This window comes from Ostrea edulis, chromosome 4 (genome assembly GCF_947568905.1).
Source record: "Ostrea edulis chromosome 4, xbOstEdul1.1, whole genome shotgun sequence".
Classification (NCBI taxonomy): domain Eukaryota; kingdom Metazoa; phylum Mollusca; class Bivalvia; order Ostreida; family Ostreidae; genus Ostrea; species Ostrea edulis.
In genome coordinates this window covers 46,552,817-46,572,493 of record NC_079167.1, presented here as the reverse complement: position 1 = coordinate 46,572,493, position 19,677 = coordinate 46,552,817, and the positions used below count along the sequence as shown (strand labels likewise).

The 19,677-nt window shown below is 36.8% G+C and overlaps 2 protein-coding genes across 2 annotated transcripts in view; one reads left to right on the top strand and one right to left on the bottom strand.

Annotated features, from left to right (window-relative positions):
* LOC125670998 (glutamyl aminopeptidase-like) overlaps positions 1 to 19,677 on the top strand; it is a 288,688-nt gene that overhangs the window by 123,630 nt on the left and 145,381 nt on the right. The window lies entirely within an intron of this gene.
* Positions 3,161 to 4,101, bottom strand: LOC125661436 (uncharacterized). The gene is made up of 2 exons (XM_048893440.2): positions 3,653 to 4,101; positions 3,161 to 3,542 (listed from the first exon to the last, which is right to left on the bottom strand). The coding sequence occupies exons 1-2, from the start codon at positions 4,073 to 4,075 to the stop codon at positions 3,459 to 3,461; spliced, it is 507 nt and encodes a 168-aa protein (XP_048749397.2). The 5' UTR covers positions 4,076 to 4,101; the 3' UTR covers positions 3,161 to 3,458.

Here is a 19,677-nt window from a genome sequence, read left to right as displayed (position 1 = left end):
CTTTTCTAAAGCATAGAGGGTAATTAGTAGAAGCGAAGAATTTCAAATGAAGGGATTCGGTGTCCCCTAAAGGGAGTTAATGCCTCTTTATGTTTTGCAATTTATTCGTAAAGCATGTCAAACTTGAGAACGGTTTGTCTTAGAGACATGGGACCAACTGGAATACAATCGGTGACGTTTAACCTTGAAAATTAGGTCAATGTCAAAGGTCAAGGTCAACAGAAAAGAGGAAAAAATAGCACCTTTTATACTCTCTTTCCTGCTTAAGATAGCGTTGAAATATTATATGGGTAAGTATTGACTTCTTGATTGGTTTTGATAGTATGCATTATAACTTTGAACTTTGACCCTTCTGTGAATTTCGGAGACTCGCGTTGAAAACCTTGTTATCGCTACTCCTACTTAACGGAAAGTCATAGAGACACGAAACCTTCACTAATGAATTCACAGTAAAATCCTCTTGCAAAGAAAAAATAATCAAAGGGATACGAAAACCCTTAAGCATAGTTATTGACCCTGAAAGTCTCAAATATCATTATCTAAGCCTATAACTTTTATATCAATATAGATAGAGACATGGGACCACTTGCATTGAGACCAATGACCTTTGACCTTAAAATTGAGGTCAAGGTCATCATCAAAATTATTGTTTTTTCATTTTCAAGGTCTTTCATAGTATTTTTAGCATTGAGAAGCTAACCGAAAGGAACCGTAAACCCCTAAACAAAGTTATTGCCCCTGAATGTCTTGATTAACATTTTTTAAGCTTATAGCCTTTACATTAATATAGATAGAGACATGGGATCACTTGCATGAAGACCGATGACTTTTGACCTTCAAAATGAGCTCAAGGTCAAAGGTCAAGGTCATCGTGAAAATTATTATTTTTATTTTCAAGGTCTTTTTGAGTTTCTAACATCATCTTAACTATTCTTAAATATCTTTTTTTAAATCATGGTAGGTGGAAAGCCCTCTAATTGTTCGCGAACAATTAGGATTACTCGTTTAATTTTATGTTGCGTTTTCATCTGGAATTGTTTTATACGTGAAGTAGGGTTGGGTATAGATGTTTTGCACACTCGGTGACGCCATATTTAATTACCTAATTATATATGCGTGTCAAAGGTCATAGGGAAAAACAACGTAATCATGGACGCAGCCTTTTGACAAATCAACGATGTATTGCTTTTCCCCCAAAGTTTATAATGATTTATCCCTTATAGTATGATACAATTTGTTTACATAATAGGTAAAGAGGACCAAAAGTTTACTTTAGCATATCTTTTATGGAAAAGTTCCTTTCTAGAATTTCTATGAGAAGGCTATTTATTGGCATTAATGTTGCTTTTCATACCCATGTTTAAAGATTCCATTTCATAATAAAACAATCATTTTTACACTTAAAAATCTTAATTCTGAATTGCACAAAAATGGAAAAAGGTCGATAATACCCCTCTACCGACTACTGGACCCATTGTATTGTGACTATGATGTTTTTAGGGGGGGGGGGGTGGTATTTATTATTAATGGTAATTTTACAAAGAGAATAGATTATATAATGCATTACAACAAATCACGGCAGTATTATCCAGGCACGTCGTAGCATCCCTTTTCAAGGGAGGGGGTTACAAAATATAAATATTGACAACTACTACGATCTATACAGATAATATTTTTAAAAGAAAATTTTATAAAAAAAAAAGGGGGGGCGAGATTATACGCACGACGACCGACGACAAATTTTGAAAAACACTTGTAGTCTACAGAGTTAGTGAAAGTCTGTAATAATTCAGGGCTTTTCCAACCCCCTTCTCTCCTTACACTCGTCAAATACACCCCCATCTCCTTACAATAATACAAACCCTCCTTTCTTAGAATCGTCTATATTAACCCCCCTCCTCCTATTCTTTACACTCGTCTTATAGTTATACAGCCCCTTCTCTTTACACTCGTAAAGAGAAAGCAGTGGTTTAAATCAGACTGCTGAAAATGGATTGACTAACAGTTGGGTATTGGGTGGTGACCCACCACCTAAATTTCCTGGTTTATAATTAGTATCCTTATTATTTGCAATAAAGTGTCTAGCTTTAATATATATAGGCCTACATATGTTATTGCATAGAGAAGTGAACTTTGAACTGGTCATTTGTCAAAGTTAGAAATAAATTAAATAATTGTGTAGACATCTCGTTTGATTTTTTTTTTAAATTGTCAGAAGCTTATAAGATTTAAAATCATACAAATTAAATATATCTCTAACTCTGTCTCACGGGCAAGTAGAAGAAATTAATAATTGGGAAAAGAATAGGAGCTCTAATTATAAGCGCGACCGTCCTGCGAATAGTGAAAAATATTGGCACGACAGTCATGCTGATAGACACTTAAAAAACAAAACTCTTAAAACTTACTTCAAAATCTTAATTGTGTGAGGGGTGACTTAATTCATAGATTTAAACTTAATTACTACTCAGTACTGCATACCACAGAAGAGAGAGAGAAGAGGGGGGGGGGGTAAGCTGATAAATCTTAAAAATCGAACGACTTTGTCATTTTAAAACAAAAAAGACACATTGTCAATAAAATTATTGAACTGTTATCACTTCTCTATGTAATGTACTACTTCACTGGGTTAATTTTTGAGAGCTATTTAATTCGATAAAAAACATCGCAAGTGAAAGTAGTGAGCGCGAGCAGACATAAACAACCTATACTTCACCAGCTCAAATTAAATAAATGTGAATGAAACATTCTAATCTGCAACTCTTAGTGGTAACTTTAAATTGTATTTTTTACGAATGTTATATTTTTATCATCTTACATGCTTAAACAAACTATGTCTCACCCGTAAAATGTTGGTGAGCAGCCGTCGTCGTTCGCTGTTTCACATTGACAAAGGACCCGGATGTAAGATTTTTCCCCCTATGACCTTTTAACCTAGCATGACGTTAGAGTGTGCAAAACATCTATTGAAATTTATTTTTCGATACGATACATATTGCGATACAGAGGTGCGATACGCGATACGTATTGTCGATACAGACAAATGAGAAAACACTCTTGTTTTTGTTTTTTGAAGGGGAATGACTTAGTATTTGTTTATTGCAACAAAACTTTAATAAAATAATAAAACTACATTTGAAATCCTTGTTATTTTATTCACTTTGTATTGTCAATGCAAGACAAATTAATTTCATTGTTTGCCCATATTTTTCTTAAGAAAAACCAAGGCATCCACTTGGGCTGGTTTCAGACAGGCCCTTGTGCTGGAAACAATGTCGCCACTGGTGCTAAATACCCTTTCTGAGGCTACAGAGGATGCTTGAACACAAAGATATTGTTCAGCAAGAACAATCAAATTTGGAAAGTCAAAACTCCTTTCCTTCCAAAACAGAAGAGAGTTTTCCAACATGCTTGCTGGTGGAATAGCTCTGTATTTTTCTACTTCCCTTTTGGCAATTTCACTGTCTAGTAAAGGAGGATCTACTTGAGTTACTTCTGTCATCCTCAAACAATGATGACAAAGCTGACTTTTTCAGTGGAGGCTGAAATTATAAATTATAAAAGATTTCCAATACACATTTCTTAGTAAATAAACATGCTATAGCTAATGCTTATTTAATCATAAAGTAGAAATTAGCAAAATAACTATCACCTCACAAGCAGCAATGTCTTTTTCGTCTTTAGGTGTATCCTTTAAACTTGGTAGGGCTGGTTGGACAGAAACATCAGTAACTACTCCTGGTTCCTGCTTGGCAATTATATTGTTCTTGTGCAAAGCAATAATGGTAATACACTTGTTGATAATTCTCTCCCATGTTTCTTCATCAATCATAGAGGTTTTTTTAGTTCTAGGGTCAAGGGCACTTGCCTCCTCTAGAAAATGAACAATGTCCTGTTGTGTGTATCTTACTGCTAAATTCTTGCCAACCAACTCTTTTATTGATTTCAAAGATTCCAAATCAGTGTCACAAATTGTAAAATGCTTCCTCAGTTTTCCTAATAAAGGCAAAATCAGCCCTGCAGTAGGGAACTTTTCTTCACATAGTGCTACTGTTGCTGTCATTATTATTTTCATGACTTCAATAAACTCCTCACATTTCTGAATCTAACATTCCAGCCACTATCTTTCCCTTTTGATTTACGCGTTTCACATTTTCATCAAGTAAAGTAGCTAAAATGGCAGGCTTTTGCTCAAGAAATCTTTCTAGCATGCTGTATGTGGAGTTCCATCTTGTTTTACAATCCATGACTAATCTATGCATGGGTATGTTAAGTCCCTCCTGTATCACTTTCAAGAGTTCAGTTTCTATATTGCTTTTGTGAAAAAATGTTACAATTGTCCTCACCTTGCCAAGGACTTTTGAAAGCGCAGTCATTTAATGCCTTATTTGAGGCAAGGTTAAGTGTGTGTGCAAAGCATCCCAATTTTAATTCTGCTCCTGATACCTGAATTGATATGTCCATGTTTGAAGCATTATCTACTGTTATAACTTTAACTTTTTTCTCGATACCCCACTTCATCATACTATTAGCTGATCTAAGCTCATATCCCACCCTGTCTCCAGTGTGACTGCCTTCAAATTTTTCTGTCTGCAAAACTTTTGAGCATAATTTCCACTCAGGTTTTTTCAAATAATGACAGGTAATTGTTAAGTAAGACTCTGTATACCGTGACGTCCATGCATCAGAGGTCAGAGCTACAGCATTTGCCACACTTAAATCAGTTTGAAGTTTAGCTTGTTCTTGAGCTAAAAGTGCAGGTATCAATTGCTCACTGACAGTATGTCTGTTAGGTGGGTGATATCTTGGATCAAGTTGGTAGAGCATGTTCCTATAAGAAAATTATTCCTTACAAGCAAGTACATGAAATAATTCAGTGAATTTATCATTGTTTATCGAAAGGAATTTTCATGGAAAAAAGTCGATGAAATAGAGTGCTTTACCTGAAAGCTGGGCTTTCAATTGTACTATAAGGCCACAGGTCCTGGCTTATGTACTCTACAACCGCATTGGTAATCTCGTTAGATTTTGTAGATGGCAATTTCCCTGCTCGAGCGATGGTCCATGGTGTGACAGAAGTAGAACTGACACTTTTCACCGTCGGTGGGGCTAATGTGTTGACGTTGACTGTGTTGATACTTGTCATCGTAATCACGTTACTTGTGGAGGTAACAGCAGCTAAAATATTTTACGGAATTGCTTTAAGTTAAAATTTAAAAACGGGGCTGTTATATTACAGATTTAAAAAAATCTGATTTAATATTTTATTATCGGTTTCCCGTTTCCATGATTTCGAAGATTTGTTCGACGCGCCATTTTACCTACCGGAATTGCCTCCATGTTTCACAGTAGGAAACACGTCAATGTTGTGATGCCGTCTAAGATGGGTAGATAGGTTCGTTGTTCCACCAGAACTTGCGACTTCTTGTAGACAAATATTACATTTTGCCTTTTTACAGCTGACTTTTGTGTAATGGCACCACACTTTCGACATGATGTTCTGCTTAAAGGACACATCTCGTGTTTTCAAAGTATACAGAATTATATGTATTTTGTCTTCCTTATGCTTATAGAAATTAATTGTAATAGTTCGTTCGCTGAAGTATTGCGATAATTAGCCACAATACGGACTTAAATCTAAGCCCTGATTTCAAAAAGCCTAGTTAATTAGATAGGTAGTCACGTGGTACAGTGACGTCATATGCGACCTTCGTCGATCAACTTGTTGTAAAAGTATTGCTAGATATGTTTAAAAACTCGGGTTTTAGGGGGCCTAATTTATTTATCATGGATAACATTTATTTCGATGTTGACAAATTTCCTGAGTCTTATATCTTTTAGCCACCAGTGCATACAAATAACGACCCAAATGTAGCTAGGAAAGCGGGTATGAAATCTGCATTTTGCGAGTAAATGATGTTTACATGGGATCGCTGTCTAAACACTATTTGGTAATATCATTTCTGTAAACAACTGTAATTAGAGTTGTTGCTTTTCTAAAATAAACAGTGCAATTATTATTAAATTTATTTTTGGAGAAGTTAGATAGGCCTAAATTATGATACGATTACGTATCATTGGCAACTAGCTAGTACTACTGTCACGGGTGCATTTCGGAAAAAAATAATAAAAATGATCAAACTTATTGTGAAAATCACAATACTTTTAAATTATTTATTCAAGAAATTTTATTAATCATTATTATTTTTTATCTACACGTTGTTACTTAGGAAGTGGGAGCGCGGCATGCTGTTGTTGTAAACACGTACACGTGTTCCTTTAAAAAATGAAAGCATTATAATTCAATTCAAAGTTGGGAAATATCATATTTTATTATTTATAATTGAAAGTTCAATTATCTTTTATATTTAAATTTCTTTTTTTAAACTACCAGTTGGTAGACACGGCTAGCAAAGTTCTGCCTATATGTTGTTACAAGGTGAAGGTCAGTTGGTGCGAGTGTGCATTGAATTTGAGAGCAGAACGGAAAGCATATGCCGTAGGCCTATATGTAACAGTGCGTAGCTTCGATAGAACCATTTTCTCGCAGTTTATCTACGTCTTTGTCCAAGTGCTTGTTTGAAAAAGTACAGGGACCAATTCTACTGGGTTTTTTAATGGCAAAATCGTTGTGCCGACAAAAAATATTCACGTCTTGTCACTCATACCTTCCTTCGAAAATTGAAGAAAACACAGTCCAAATCCTCTCTACTGACAGCAAGTACACCCTTAAACGGCACAAAACACCCTAATGCAGTGTTATTTACAAGCCGTTAATGTGATAATTGTTTGTTTGTCAATTAAATCTAATCTGTTTATGAAATGGCTAACAACTGTTTTCAAATCGTCTCGCTCGAGGTCGCATATGACGTCACAGATAATGGCGCGTAAAATATCGAAGAAAATATGCATATCGCAAGATTTGAATTTCATCGCTTTCAAACTCGAAAACTACGCAAACTGTTTCATTCAAAACACACGTAAAGTAGTTTTAGGCATGAAATGAATTAATTTTGCTGAAAAAAATAAAAAGTTTAAAAACATGCGATGTGTCCTTTGAGTCATGCGTTTAGAGGATTTTAGTTAGGTCGTTCGAAAAGTTAGTTGCTCTAGCGCAACGAAAAGACGAATTATTTTTCTCACTTAAACGTCAAAATAATCGAACGATACGCAAGCATCTCTGTATCGGTTATCGTATCGCTAAAAAATACCGGTATGTACCGATTACCGATATATTGATTCAGCCCTAACGTGAAGAGTAAAAACGTATTGATGTACATGTTTTTTCCTGCATATGCAATAAATCGCTGTTGCACTAGCACAGGCAAACCATTTCCTATATAGATATGTGTTTGAGTTTTTATGAATAATTTATGTTCGTTTGAAGTAGTGAATTAGAACACAACCGCGTTTTCTTAAATTGTTCTCTATTTCCTTTCGTTGAATTTGATATTTTTCATCTGTGGGACATATTAATGTTAATAATGATTGGTTTTATATAGCGCTTTTTCCAGCGTATGCTGCTCAAAGCGCTTTACAATACATTATTACCCCGGCAGACCTTTTATCAATCCAGAACTTTCTCAACTTCCTGGGAAGCATACAGTACAAGCTGCCGTTACAGGCGCTAGAACACTAACATTCTAACAATATCTTTCACTGTATATAGCCAGGTACCCCTTTTACACTTGGGTGGAGTGAGGAAATTCATGTAAAGTGCCTTTCCCAAGGACACAACGTCGGCCCTGCCGCGGCCAGGACTCGAACCCACGACCTTTCGGTCGAGAGTCTTGACAGCCTAACCACTAGGCCACCGACGTGCGCACGGAGCCCAAGTCCAAAGGGAATAGATTTTTTGTAGACTCGGGTAGAGGTTTTATTAAGGTATATACGTTTATCGGTGGGTTTGCAGTAGAAAGCCTGTTATTGAGATTGCTACATCAAGAAAATCGATTTTGGTGTTTGATAGACGTAAGTCAAGCTGAATAGATGTATTTCATTCGCCGTTTTATGGAATTGTTTTAGTTCTCGTTCTGTACCCGTCCAGATGCCAAAAATATCATCAAATAATGGTAGTTTTTCATATTTTTTCGAAAAGAATTTGACCCCCCCCCCCCTGTACACACAAGCGTTGTTTCACCCAAGTTTTGATCCTTCAGTCTGCATGTAGTGTTTGTTATCAAAGCTAAAATTATTATTTTCAAAAACAGCATCCAACATTTTTAATATACTTTCCGTGTCTACTTCTTTTTCATGATGTTCTTGTAATGCTATTTTAATGATATCGCGAGCTTCTTTCCTAGGTATACTGGGACAAAGTGCTTTCACGTCCATACAAAAAAGAATTGAGAAATCTGGTAACAGTTGCTTTACACTTTAAAGGTTTTTTTTTTTGTTTTTTTTTAAATTCTATAGTATCCTGTACATAACTAGCAAGGGCTCTATTTGCATTAACAAGTTGCGACTCAACGGACTCGGCTATCTTTTTAGTTGGATGTTGTCGGCCATTTACTTTAGTCCTAAGCGGATTGTTGTTTTTGTGTATTTTGGGGATAGCTTGGAGTTTTCCTGGTGTCACTTCGGTGGGTAGTAGATAATGTTTTAATTCAGACGTAATGGATCCTTTATTATACATTTCATTAACTTCTTTTTTTTTTATTTTGTTGGTAATTTGTTTGCTTTTGTCGCACTCTACGTCACTGTAAGATGTGCTGTTAAAGGACACATCGCATGTTTCTAAACTTTTTAATTTTTTCAGCAAAATTAATTCATTTCATGCCTAAAACTACTTTACACGTGTTTTAAATGAAACAGTTTGTGTAGTTTTCGAGTTAGAAAGCGATGGAATTCAAATCCTGCCTGCAATATGCATATTTTCTTCGATATTTTCCGCGCCATTATTTGTGACGTCATAAGCGACCTCGAGCGAGACGATTTGAAAACAGTTGTTAGCCATTTCATAAACAGATTAGATTTAATTGACAAAAAAACCAACCAATTATCACATTAACGGCTTGTAAATAACACTACATTAGGGTGTTTTGTGCCGTTTAAGGGTATGCTTGCTGTCAGTAGAGAGGATTTAGACTGTTTGTTTTTTTTCAATATTCGAAGGAAGGTATGGCGTGAATATTTTTCGTCGGCACAATGACTTTACCATAAAAAAATCAGTAGAATTTGTCCCTGTACTTTTTCAAACAAGCACTTGGACAAAGACGTAGATAAACTGAGAAAATGGTTCTATCGAAGCTACGCACTGTTATATATAGGCCTACGGCGTATGCTTTCCGCTCTGCTCTCAAATTCAATACACACTCGCACCAACTGACTTCACCTTGTAACAACATATAGGCAGAACTTGTGTTCGCAGTTTCCACCAACTGGTAGTTTTAAAAAAGAAATTTAAAGATAAAAGATCATTGAACTTTCAGTTATAAATAATAAAATTTGATATTTCCCAACTTTGAATTGAATTATAATGCCTTCATTTTTAAGGAGCCCGTAAGTAACAACAGCACGCCGCGCCCCCACTTCCTAATTAAAGTAACAAAGTGTAGATTAAAAAAATAATGATTAATAATATTGCTTGAATAAAAAAATTCAAAAGTATTGTGATTTTCACTATGAATTTGATCATTTTTTTTTCTTTCGAAATACACCCGTGACAATATAGGCCTAGTTGTCAATGATACGTAGGCCTAATCGTATCATAATATAGGCCTATCTAACTTATCCAAAAATAAATTTAATAATAATTGCACTGTTTATTTTAGAAAAGCAACAACGCTAATTACAGTTGTTTAAAGAAATGGCATTGCCAAATAGTGTTTAGACAGCGATCCCATGTAAACATTATTTACTCGCAAATGCAGATTTCATACTCACTTTCCTCGCTACATTTGGGTCGCTATTTATATGCACTGGTGGCTAAAAGATATAAGACTCGGGAAATTTGTCAACATCGAAATAAATGTTATCCATGGTAAATAAATTAGGTCCCTAAAACCCGAGTTTTAAAAAATATCTAACACTACTTTTACAACAAGTTGATCGACGAAGGTCGCATATGACGTCACTGTACCGCGTGACTACCTATCTAATTAACTAGGCTTTTTGAAATCGGGGCTTAGATTTAAGTCCGTATTGTGGCAAATTATCGTAATACTTCAGCGAACGAACTATTACAATTAATTTCTATAAGCATAAGGAAGACAAAATGCATATAATTCTGTATACTTTGAAAACACGAAATGTGTCCTTTAAGCATTTCATTTTCTACTTGGTCAACGTATTTATCCGCATCCACAACCACTATCCCAGATCTCTTGTCTGCAGGTCTTATTTCTATGTTCTGGTCCGTAAGTAGTTCTTTCATTACAATTTCTTCGGCGCGTGTAATACCACTAGAAAAATGTCTACTCAGACCTCTAATAACGTCTTCTTTGACTTGTCTAATTTTATTCATCGAACCATTTATCTCTTCCTTCCTCCGGTGTCCAATTATTCTTAAATTCATTATTTTTGAAGTTTTCATCATTATTGAAAGATGATTCATCACCTTTCAATATCTTACTCTTTTTCAAAAACAAATATTCCCGCAGACACATCCTACGCTCCCATGTAAATCATTTTTTTTTTATGTGGGCACAAACCTTTTCCTAACAAACTTAATTGTTCATTTGTTAATTTCTTTGAAGCCAGGTTGATTACGTTTTTTCTTTTCTTATATTTGATTTCATTTCCTAATTCCTTTTCTTCAGGGGGTAAAATGTTATATCAGTAGAATTTAGTAGTATGTTCATATCAGTAGAATTTAGTAGTTGTTGGCCCTCATTTTGGGATTGAGCAGGGTTTCAGACACATGGCCTATCCGAAGTTTTGAAGTAATCAAAATGATTTGAAGAAAAATTCAAACACATAAAATTTTTTTTATGATTGCATTCGTCAGGTGGGTATTTTTGCCATAGGGTGTGATCATTCAAACTAGTTTTAACAAAAATGTCCATATCAAACCGAAACGCTGTCGCTATCAATTCTTCCTCCTTGGCCCATGACTCAAAACTACCATCTAATAATTTAACTTTGTCCAAATGTTTTTGAAAATCCCATCTATAAAATCTTTATAAAAATTGCTTTTATTGCCAAGTTCTTCTACAATTGTCGTTCTAATTTTTGCATGTTGCTCTTGATCTTCATGGAGATGGTACGCAACACTGCGATAGAAACAATTTCCATCCCCTTTAATTTGAATTAGTTTTAGTCGTTGATTGTATTTGTTTCAATTGAAGGTGAGGCATCTTCTGTAAACATGTTATGATTTTCCTGTTTGCCTTCCAAAGATACGAGTTTCCTACTCTTTAACTGATTTAGTTTTTAGCGCTAACTTCTACATTGGCCTTTTAGAGTTGAGGGCATCTGCGAATCCCTCTACGCCGAGTTTTAATTTTAGATATGCAGATTCTCCATAAAGGATTCTAGATTTGATACTGTTTTAGCACAAACCTTTATGGACTTCCGTTCGCGAGATATGTCCTATTTCCGTTTTAGTAAAAGAGATTTTGTCTGCGCGAGATCTCAGAAACAGTAAAAAATTAAGACACCAAACTTATATGAAAAATAGACCTTGATGAGTAGGCGAGTTCATTGGGGTTGATTTGTCAGCCGTCAGTCACAAGTGAAAAATGAAACGCCAAATTTCGAAGTTATATCTTTAAAACAAAACTTGCATGGTATACTTAGCTTTCTTTTACAGTTTCAAATGTTAGACTTACCGGAAGTAAAACGATAACTTCCGGTTTCTCGATAAAAGACTTTTATACATTTGTCTTTTGTGTCCCCATCAATCTCGCTTATGTTTGATATGAATTTATGATAATTAAATGACTATCAATATCTAAAGTTTCGTCAATTTTGTTTTTCTAAAATCACTTCTGGTCGGTAATAACATACCACTCTTTGTTTCTATGCTCTACTTCTTTTTGTTGAGAACCCCTTCAGATGGAGACGTGAAACTTTCAGGGAATATAGATAGTACAGAATCGCTGTGATTTATGGGAAAGCACATCTAAATATTACTTTCGGTCGTCACTTACGAAAAATTAGTAAAAAGTTTTCTTTGTTCTTCATATCATTTACATATTTGCTATGGAATGTGTAGAATGTTTAAGATTGTTTTCTACGTGTTTCTTTGCATGCGCATGCGTGGGAGATGGCGACTTAAATTGTTGCATTTTATTCTTTTTGCAATTTCTCAGAAACTATTTCAGATTCAATTACGAAACTTGAACGGATGATGGATTATAGTCTTTATACTTCTGATATACATATACGTGTCATTTTCGTTCGTCACTTCCGGTCGTCACAGGAAGTGATCGAATATAATTTCCAATAAAAAGGTTTTTCATCTATGAAGCACTTAATCAAAATGACATTTGTAGACATGAGAACCACTAATCGGCTTGTATCTATATGAGAGATATGACGAAAAAGTTACTTCCGGTCGGCAGATCCACATGACTTTTTTGTCCACCGGTTTGTTGTAAAGAACATTTTTAGATAGAGACATGAATCTTTCAGGGCTTATAGTCAATAAGGAGACGCTGAGATTTAAGGGTAAAAACATCACCGGAAATGCTCGTCCACGCCAGTTGTTATGGACTTTAGTTTTTCTTTCAAATTCCGATCACTGTTTTCCCGGGGTTTTTTTGTCAAGGAAGTTTCTCAGATATATTTGAATGGTTCTCGTACGAACAGGAAGTTGTGTACCGGAAGTAGTGTAACAGAAGACCTATATATTACTAGTAATGAGTTTCTAGTTCAAGTTGTATGGTCCAAATTTCGACATTTTTTTCCACCTTGTAAAACTACTGTTCAATCACCGAACTTACGTATTGATGAGGCTGTACGACATGGCATGTATTATTTCACCTGTTTGAACCAGAATCACTTGATTTCAAATCGGTGTTTACAAACAACCGTCACTCGGCCATTTCAAGTGACAGTGACGTCACGTGTGCAGTTCAAACTTTCAAATCATTGGTGGTCTTATCTATGTAAAGCTGTGTATTTTTGTTACAACAGTACCGTGCCATAAATTTAATAGAAATAAAAATATCAAATACCTCTTAGTAATTCGTTGTTTTATGCTCTTTCAGCATTAGAATTAGACATTTGCCTCCGAGTTAATACATCATGTTGGGATTCCCCTGACGCACGTGAGGCTTTTTATAGACGCCTGCCAGACAATAATTTAATCGTCATCTGGAACACCTCGGGTCGTTCACCGAAAAACACCGTGTGAAAGGCCCGAGGTGTTCTGGATGATTAATGGTACGAAACTATATTTACTTTCTAAATAATCTTCTCACTGTTTTCTTTTACATGCAAACGTTTTCAAGCATGTAATTAAGGGAATGTTAATAAATTTAAACACTAATGAATCTGCTTTAAAGTAATTATGTACAAAAATAATACATGAACATCGGATCATACAGCTTTAATAGTATTATCTCAGAACAGTGTATCAATGAACAAAAAATAAATACATGAATACTTATAATTTTATTATGGCGTTTATGGGCACGGCTGTATTTACAACACAAAAGAAACGGGCCGCCAGCATGATCAAGGGCAGGCCCCAACAAACAACAAAAGCATCATCAAAAGCAAATTCAACATCAACATATTCTCTTGCAAAGTCAACATTCAAAGTTCAAAAATATCAACATTCACAGTTCAAATCATATCAAAGAGTGCTTGACCCTGGGAGGTGCAGAGGTCAAATATCTCATGACCTTGACCCTGGGAGGTGCAGAGGTCAAGGACTTGTAGATTTTCACATTTCATCATAAGTTCTGACAGTGCCGCTCGTAAGCGCTAAAAACAGGTACCAACGTCACACTGCACACAGCCGTACCGGTATGCAATACACGTATATGCTAAAGTTGATGAACTAGGACACCTTCGACTCCGTTTGTGATGTCGGCATGGAAGACGAGGTTTTCCTGAAAGTAGAAATTAACAGACGGCGCAGAAAAGGCAAATAAAGTGGAGGGAGGGGTGGGTTTTACAGACAAAAAACCTTTGATTTCATCACCGACCTGATATGATGCTGTAAGTTTGGAAAAGGAAGAGGCAGACAAAGCGCCGCCGCTTATATATAGCGCAAGGGGAAATAATCAGAATGGACTTCGGTACATTAGACAAACGGGGAATAACTGCGTATTGTACTGTCTTTGATAAAACCATCTAATTCATATGCGAATTAGATGTAAGTATTATCTCAGAACAGTGTATCAATGAACAAAAAATAAATATATGAATACTTATAATTTTATTATGGCGTTTATGGGCACGGCTGTATTTACAACACAAAAGAAACGGGCCGCCAGCATGATCAAGGGCAGGCCCCAACAAACAACAAAAGCATCATCAAAAACAAATTCAACATCAACATATTCTCTTGCAAAGTCAACATTCAAAGTTCAAAAATATCAACATTCACAGTTCAAATCATATCAAAGAGTGCTTGACCCTGGGAGGTGCAGAGGTCAAACATCTCATGACCTTGACCCTGGGAGGTGCAAAGGTCAAGGACTTGTAGATTTTCACATTTCATCATAAGTTCTGACACGCTCGTAAGCGCCACAAGTTTCCTACCTTGAATGGCAGTACTGGCAATCATGGCAGGAAACTCCGCCACAATGGGGATGGGGAAAGAGCGGCACTTTACTATAATTAAGCCGTACCCATAAGGACTACTGCGGAAAGTATACAACATTGTGGCATAGTATAGCTTCTAGGCCCCCTTGTAGTGTGTTTAATAGAATGGAATTCCCTAGTTTGGATAGATGAACCCAATCACTGTGTAAAAATGTGGGTTGTGGTTTGATATCTGGATATGAAATGACAGCCCCCCCCCCCCCCCCTTCCGACTTGATTAAAGCGCTTGCAAATGAATTAAGGCGCCGGCGTGCTTCCTCCATTTTGGCCCTATTGTGGGAATATTTCCATTCAATGCGCGGTAGAACGCAAGACCATATAATCCTAGCATTGGGAAAATTTGTTTTTATAAATTTTGTAACTTTTTTTAGTCTGTAACCTCAATTTTCTTATGGATGTATGGCCTAAATCGTTCTCACCGCAATGTAGTAGAATGGCGCTTGGCTGCGGACCAAATCTACTTAAGTATTTTAATTTATTGACGACCTGCATAAGAGCTAGACCGCTGTAACTCTGCCACCATAAAGGTATATTTACCCTACCGAGATTCAAACCGCAACCACCAGGCCTAAGTAGAGGTTCTGTTTGTGCCCACTTTAATATTGAGGAGCCCACCAAACAAACGATTTGACTCTCTACAAAATAAATGAACTTGAAAATTACAACTTTGGTATACGGATGTATGATTTATAACAGCTAGATCGCCATCTACCAGATTTCTGAATGACATCGGATGAAAACCCCTTGATTGCTAGTTCCGTACTCGTCCCAATCCTAAAAGAATGAGTTTTATACTTGCCTGGCAATTGAAGTACTTTAATTGCTTTTGACAAAATAGCAGTAAATTGGTATCTGGTCAATGGGGATGAATCGAAATGGCAGAAAAGGGGGCCCGAGTCATTAGGGCGAACATTCAGAAAAACATCCATATGATAAAATGGGCATGTCGAATCTCCTACCCTAGGAATGTTAAGTACTTAAACCTTGCCCACCTGGTCAGTCTTAGAATATGTAATGGTTAAACTTATTGAGCCATTTGCTCTGTCTAGTTTAACATCACCTCTTTGTACAACTCTTGCTGGTGAACTGGGATGGCTAACTAATTCGCCTACCCTGAGCAGCCCGGGAAAAGCTAATGGGAATGCAGCGGAAAACAAAGCAGACTCGTAGACATTACTACAAATACATGGAAGCACATGAAATATTCTAGCTAAAATATGTTTTGTTATTGGAAGCCTGCTATCTGGAGTATGCCTCAAACGTTTCATACCTTGCAAAAGTTTAACAACCAAAAATTCAGAAGTAGGATCATAAATTCCTTGCAATTTGCAATGATATGACAAGGCTGCCATGTATGAGCGGGCTGTGGAAAAAGCTAAACCTCTGATAGATAAATTTAACATGAATTGAACTATTGAAGCTAAGTTGGGTGGCCAATTTGGACTGATCCGGTTTTCTGAACAAAACTTGTAATACGCCTGGAGACTTGCATTGTGAGCTCTGTGTGTGTTTTGTGATAATGAAGCGTCTAATAATTTGTTGAATTCAAACTGGAGATGAGGTTTGTGAAGGAGGAGGGGATTGTCAATGGAACTGGATCTGCTTCCGGCGCTGCATAACGAAATCTTTCCCACTGCTTGCGAGAAATAGAATCGGCAATGATGAGTTTTGTGGGAATATATTATGCACGGAATAAAATGTTATACTGCATACATTTCAAAACGACCGAACCAGGGACATAACCAATTTGGATTTTGAGGACTGCTTATTTAATATTGCTACAATGGCTTGATTGTCTATATGAAGTATGATTTTCTTGTTGGCAAACTTATCGGCCCATAAATAGACTGCCAATACGACCGGTATTAGCTCTAAAAATGTCATATCACCAAATAGGTCTTCCCAAAAGGGGGACCAACCAAGGTAGCACCATTCACCTTGAAAATAAGCCCCACAACCTAAGTTTAAAGCCCCTGAACTGTCTGTAAACAACTCTAACAAATCATCTGATGTCCATTCCTGGTCTAAGAAGTAAACTTGACCATTAAAGTTGTTTAAAAATTTTGACCATGTGCAAAGATCTCCATGCATGGCTTTTGTAATACTAATATGGTGGTGAAGCTTTGTTACCCCTATTGTAGCATCATATAGCCGCCTCACAAATGCACGACCAGGGAGGATAGCTCCAGTGAAAAAGTTTAACTTCCCTAACAATGACTGTAGGTGTTTTAGAGTAGTCTTTTTCCTGGACATGAAATCCTCAATGATGACCTTAAGTTCAAGCAATTTGGGGTCTGGGATTCTAACTAACATTTGAACTCTGTCTATCTCTAAGCCCAGAAAAGTTAGGCAGGTTGTTGGACCTACTGATTTGTCATCTGCTAGGGGAACCCCAAGTTCACGGCACATATTTTGAAATGTTGACATAATACGTTTACACCCATGAGCCTTTTGAGCAGCAAAAATAAAATCATCGAGATAGTGATCAACCGAATCAAAGCCACACTGATAAATTGCCAATCAATTCAAAAAGGTGGCAAATTCCTCAAAAACTTTACAAGATATAGAACATCCCATGGGCAGACATTTATCAATGTAATAGTTATTGTCAAATTTGTAACCCAAAAGATCAAAATCCCCAGGATATATGGGTAAAAGTCTAAATGCTGATTTTATGTCACATTTAGCAATAAATGCTCCCTTACCAAAGCGAGCTATCATTTGGACAACTTCATCAAATGAAGTATATTGGACTGAAGTCTCACTGGGGTCTATGAATGCATTAACGCTGCAGTGGTCAGGGAAGGATAAATGAGTTATGAGCCGCCATCCTGAATTATTCCCCTTTAGTACCACCCCTATTGGCGAAATACGAAGATTGGAAATGGGCAACTCTTTGTATGGACCGCCAAGCCTGCCCAACTCGATTTCCTTACAAAGTTTTTCTTTAAACTCCCGGTGGTGTTCATTTGCTGATATCAAGTTGTCCGATTGTATATGTAACCTAGGCCCCAAATAATGTAACTGAAATCCCTGGGTAAATCCTAGATATAATTTGTTTGCCACTGCTCTATTTGGATATTGATCTAGGTATTTCTTTAAAACTGAAACTCTAATTGGCGTTTTGCCTAAATCCCAAATTTTGTTGGTTTTGAAATCGATTTCTTGGGCGCGAAGAAATATTTGGCCCTCTATAAGTGAATGATTGATTTTGTTGCCCTCTGAAAGTGGGTGCTGAATTTGACGCCGAAAACTGAAATTTCCCCAGGAAGCGAAAATTGTTGAGGGACTTGTGTCCATTTGCTTGCGGTTGATGAACCCCTGGACACTGCATCATGGCATGCTGCCCATTACATCGCAAGCACATATGATCATAAAAACAAGGAAATTTGCTACAAGATCCTTTGAAGTTGAAATCATAACATTTCTCTGCGGCTGCCACAGAAGATGGGGTCATATTCATAAGCCAAAGTTCCGAGTCGACCTCCCCCCAAGAGCTACCAGGGTTATTGGCCTTGCGAAGGCGGTACTGAATATCATACTCATACCACCACTTATAACCCCTACCATCCCTCATTCTTACTGTTTGAATGCACTTAAGGAGGTCAATGGTTTTAGCAGGGTGTGCCTGCAAGTAGATTGATGCAAAAATCAACATGACATCCGTCCATTTTTCTATAGACTCTATACGTTTAGGTGTCGAGTCTCTAGTTACTATTTCCCCGTGGTTGTTCATGACGAGTTTTTTCTCCTCCTCCCCCCCCCCCCCCCCCCCAGCTTTTGGTGGCAACAGAGAGACTAAATCAATGTACTGACCCTCAATAATTTTCTGCCGAATGGCTTGCACAACATGCATACCTATATTGTTAATGGAAGGTGTAGGTGCCGGCAAATCCATCGCCACTTGAGAATTCTGTAGGCCTATCGAGGACAACTCCACACTCTGAGGTACAGCTGCCATGACTAAATTAACCGGGCTCGTAGCTGACATCGGAAGCTCTCCTTCCTGACCCGACTCAGCCATAGTGAGTAGTGCGGGACCCTGACTCGGCATCTCTGTAAGGGGGGGGGGGGGGGGGGTTGATACCGCCGCCTTTGAACTTGCCGACGACTTTGCCTTCGACCTCTGTGTCCTTTTTATTTTCCGAATTGGTGGCATACTCACATGCAATGAAAATATGTAATGATTTAATTGCCTTAAAAAGTATCAATTATTGTATTATGAATTTAGTTGATTAAGTTGCCTACTTTAATTAAATTATTTAATCAAAATGGCTACCCACGCTAACGCTCGTGACACAACGGGCCTAATCTTTCAATTAAAAATTTATCAACATCGGGGTGGAATTTACATTTAAATTCTTCGTACTACGTTTAAAATTGCAATTAATCAATCAAGAAACAATTGCATTAACTCTTGGATAGAAATTCAGCCAAATTTGCACCTAATTTTACAGACAAAAAACCTTTGATTTCATCACCGACCTGATATGATGCTGTAAGTTTGGAAAAGGAAGAGGCAGACAAAGCGCCGCCGCTTATATATAGCGCAAGGGGAAATAATCAGAATGGACTTCGGTGCATTAAACAAACGGGGAATAACTGCGTATTGTACTGTCTTCGATAAAACCATCTAATTCATATGCGAATTAGATGCAAGTATTATTTTCCCCCTTTTGTTTTCTCGACTATTTCAAAGACGGTTTGATTGATTTCTTGAAACTTTCAGGGATGATAGAGAATAATAAATCGCCCCCGATGTACATAGTCATTTGGAATAGAGAAAGATATTCTATCATAGACAAAGGGCGGTATATACTATACATCATGTAGATATAGAATTATAATTTAAAGCGTTAACGACATCATGAGTGAAACGGTTCTACGATAAATCTTGCATTTTGAATAAAATCATAAACGTTAATTTTGAACATATGAAAATATATATCAATTATA

Coding starts and splice junctions, on each gene's coding strand:
- LOC125661436 (XM_048893440.2), bottom strand. CDS start 4,075: ATGAAAATAATAATGACAGCAACAGTAGCACTATGTGAAGAAAAGTTC. Junction 3,543..3,652: donor AAGACATTGCTGCTTGTGAG/GTGATAGTTATT, acceptor TTATAATTTCAG/CCTCCACTGAAAAAGTCAGC.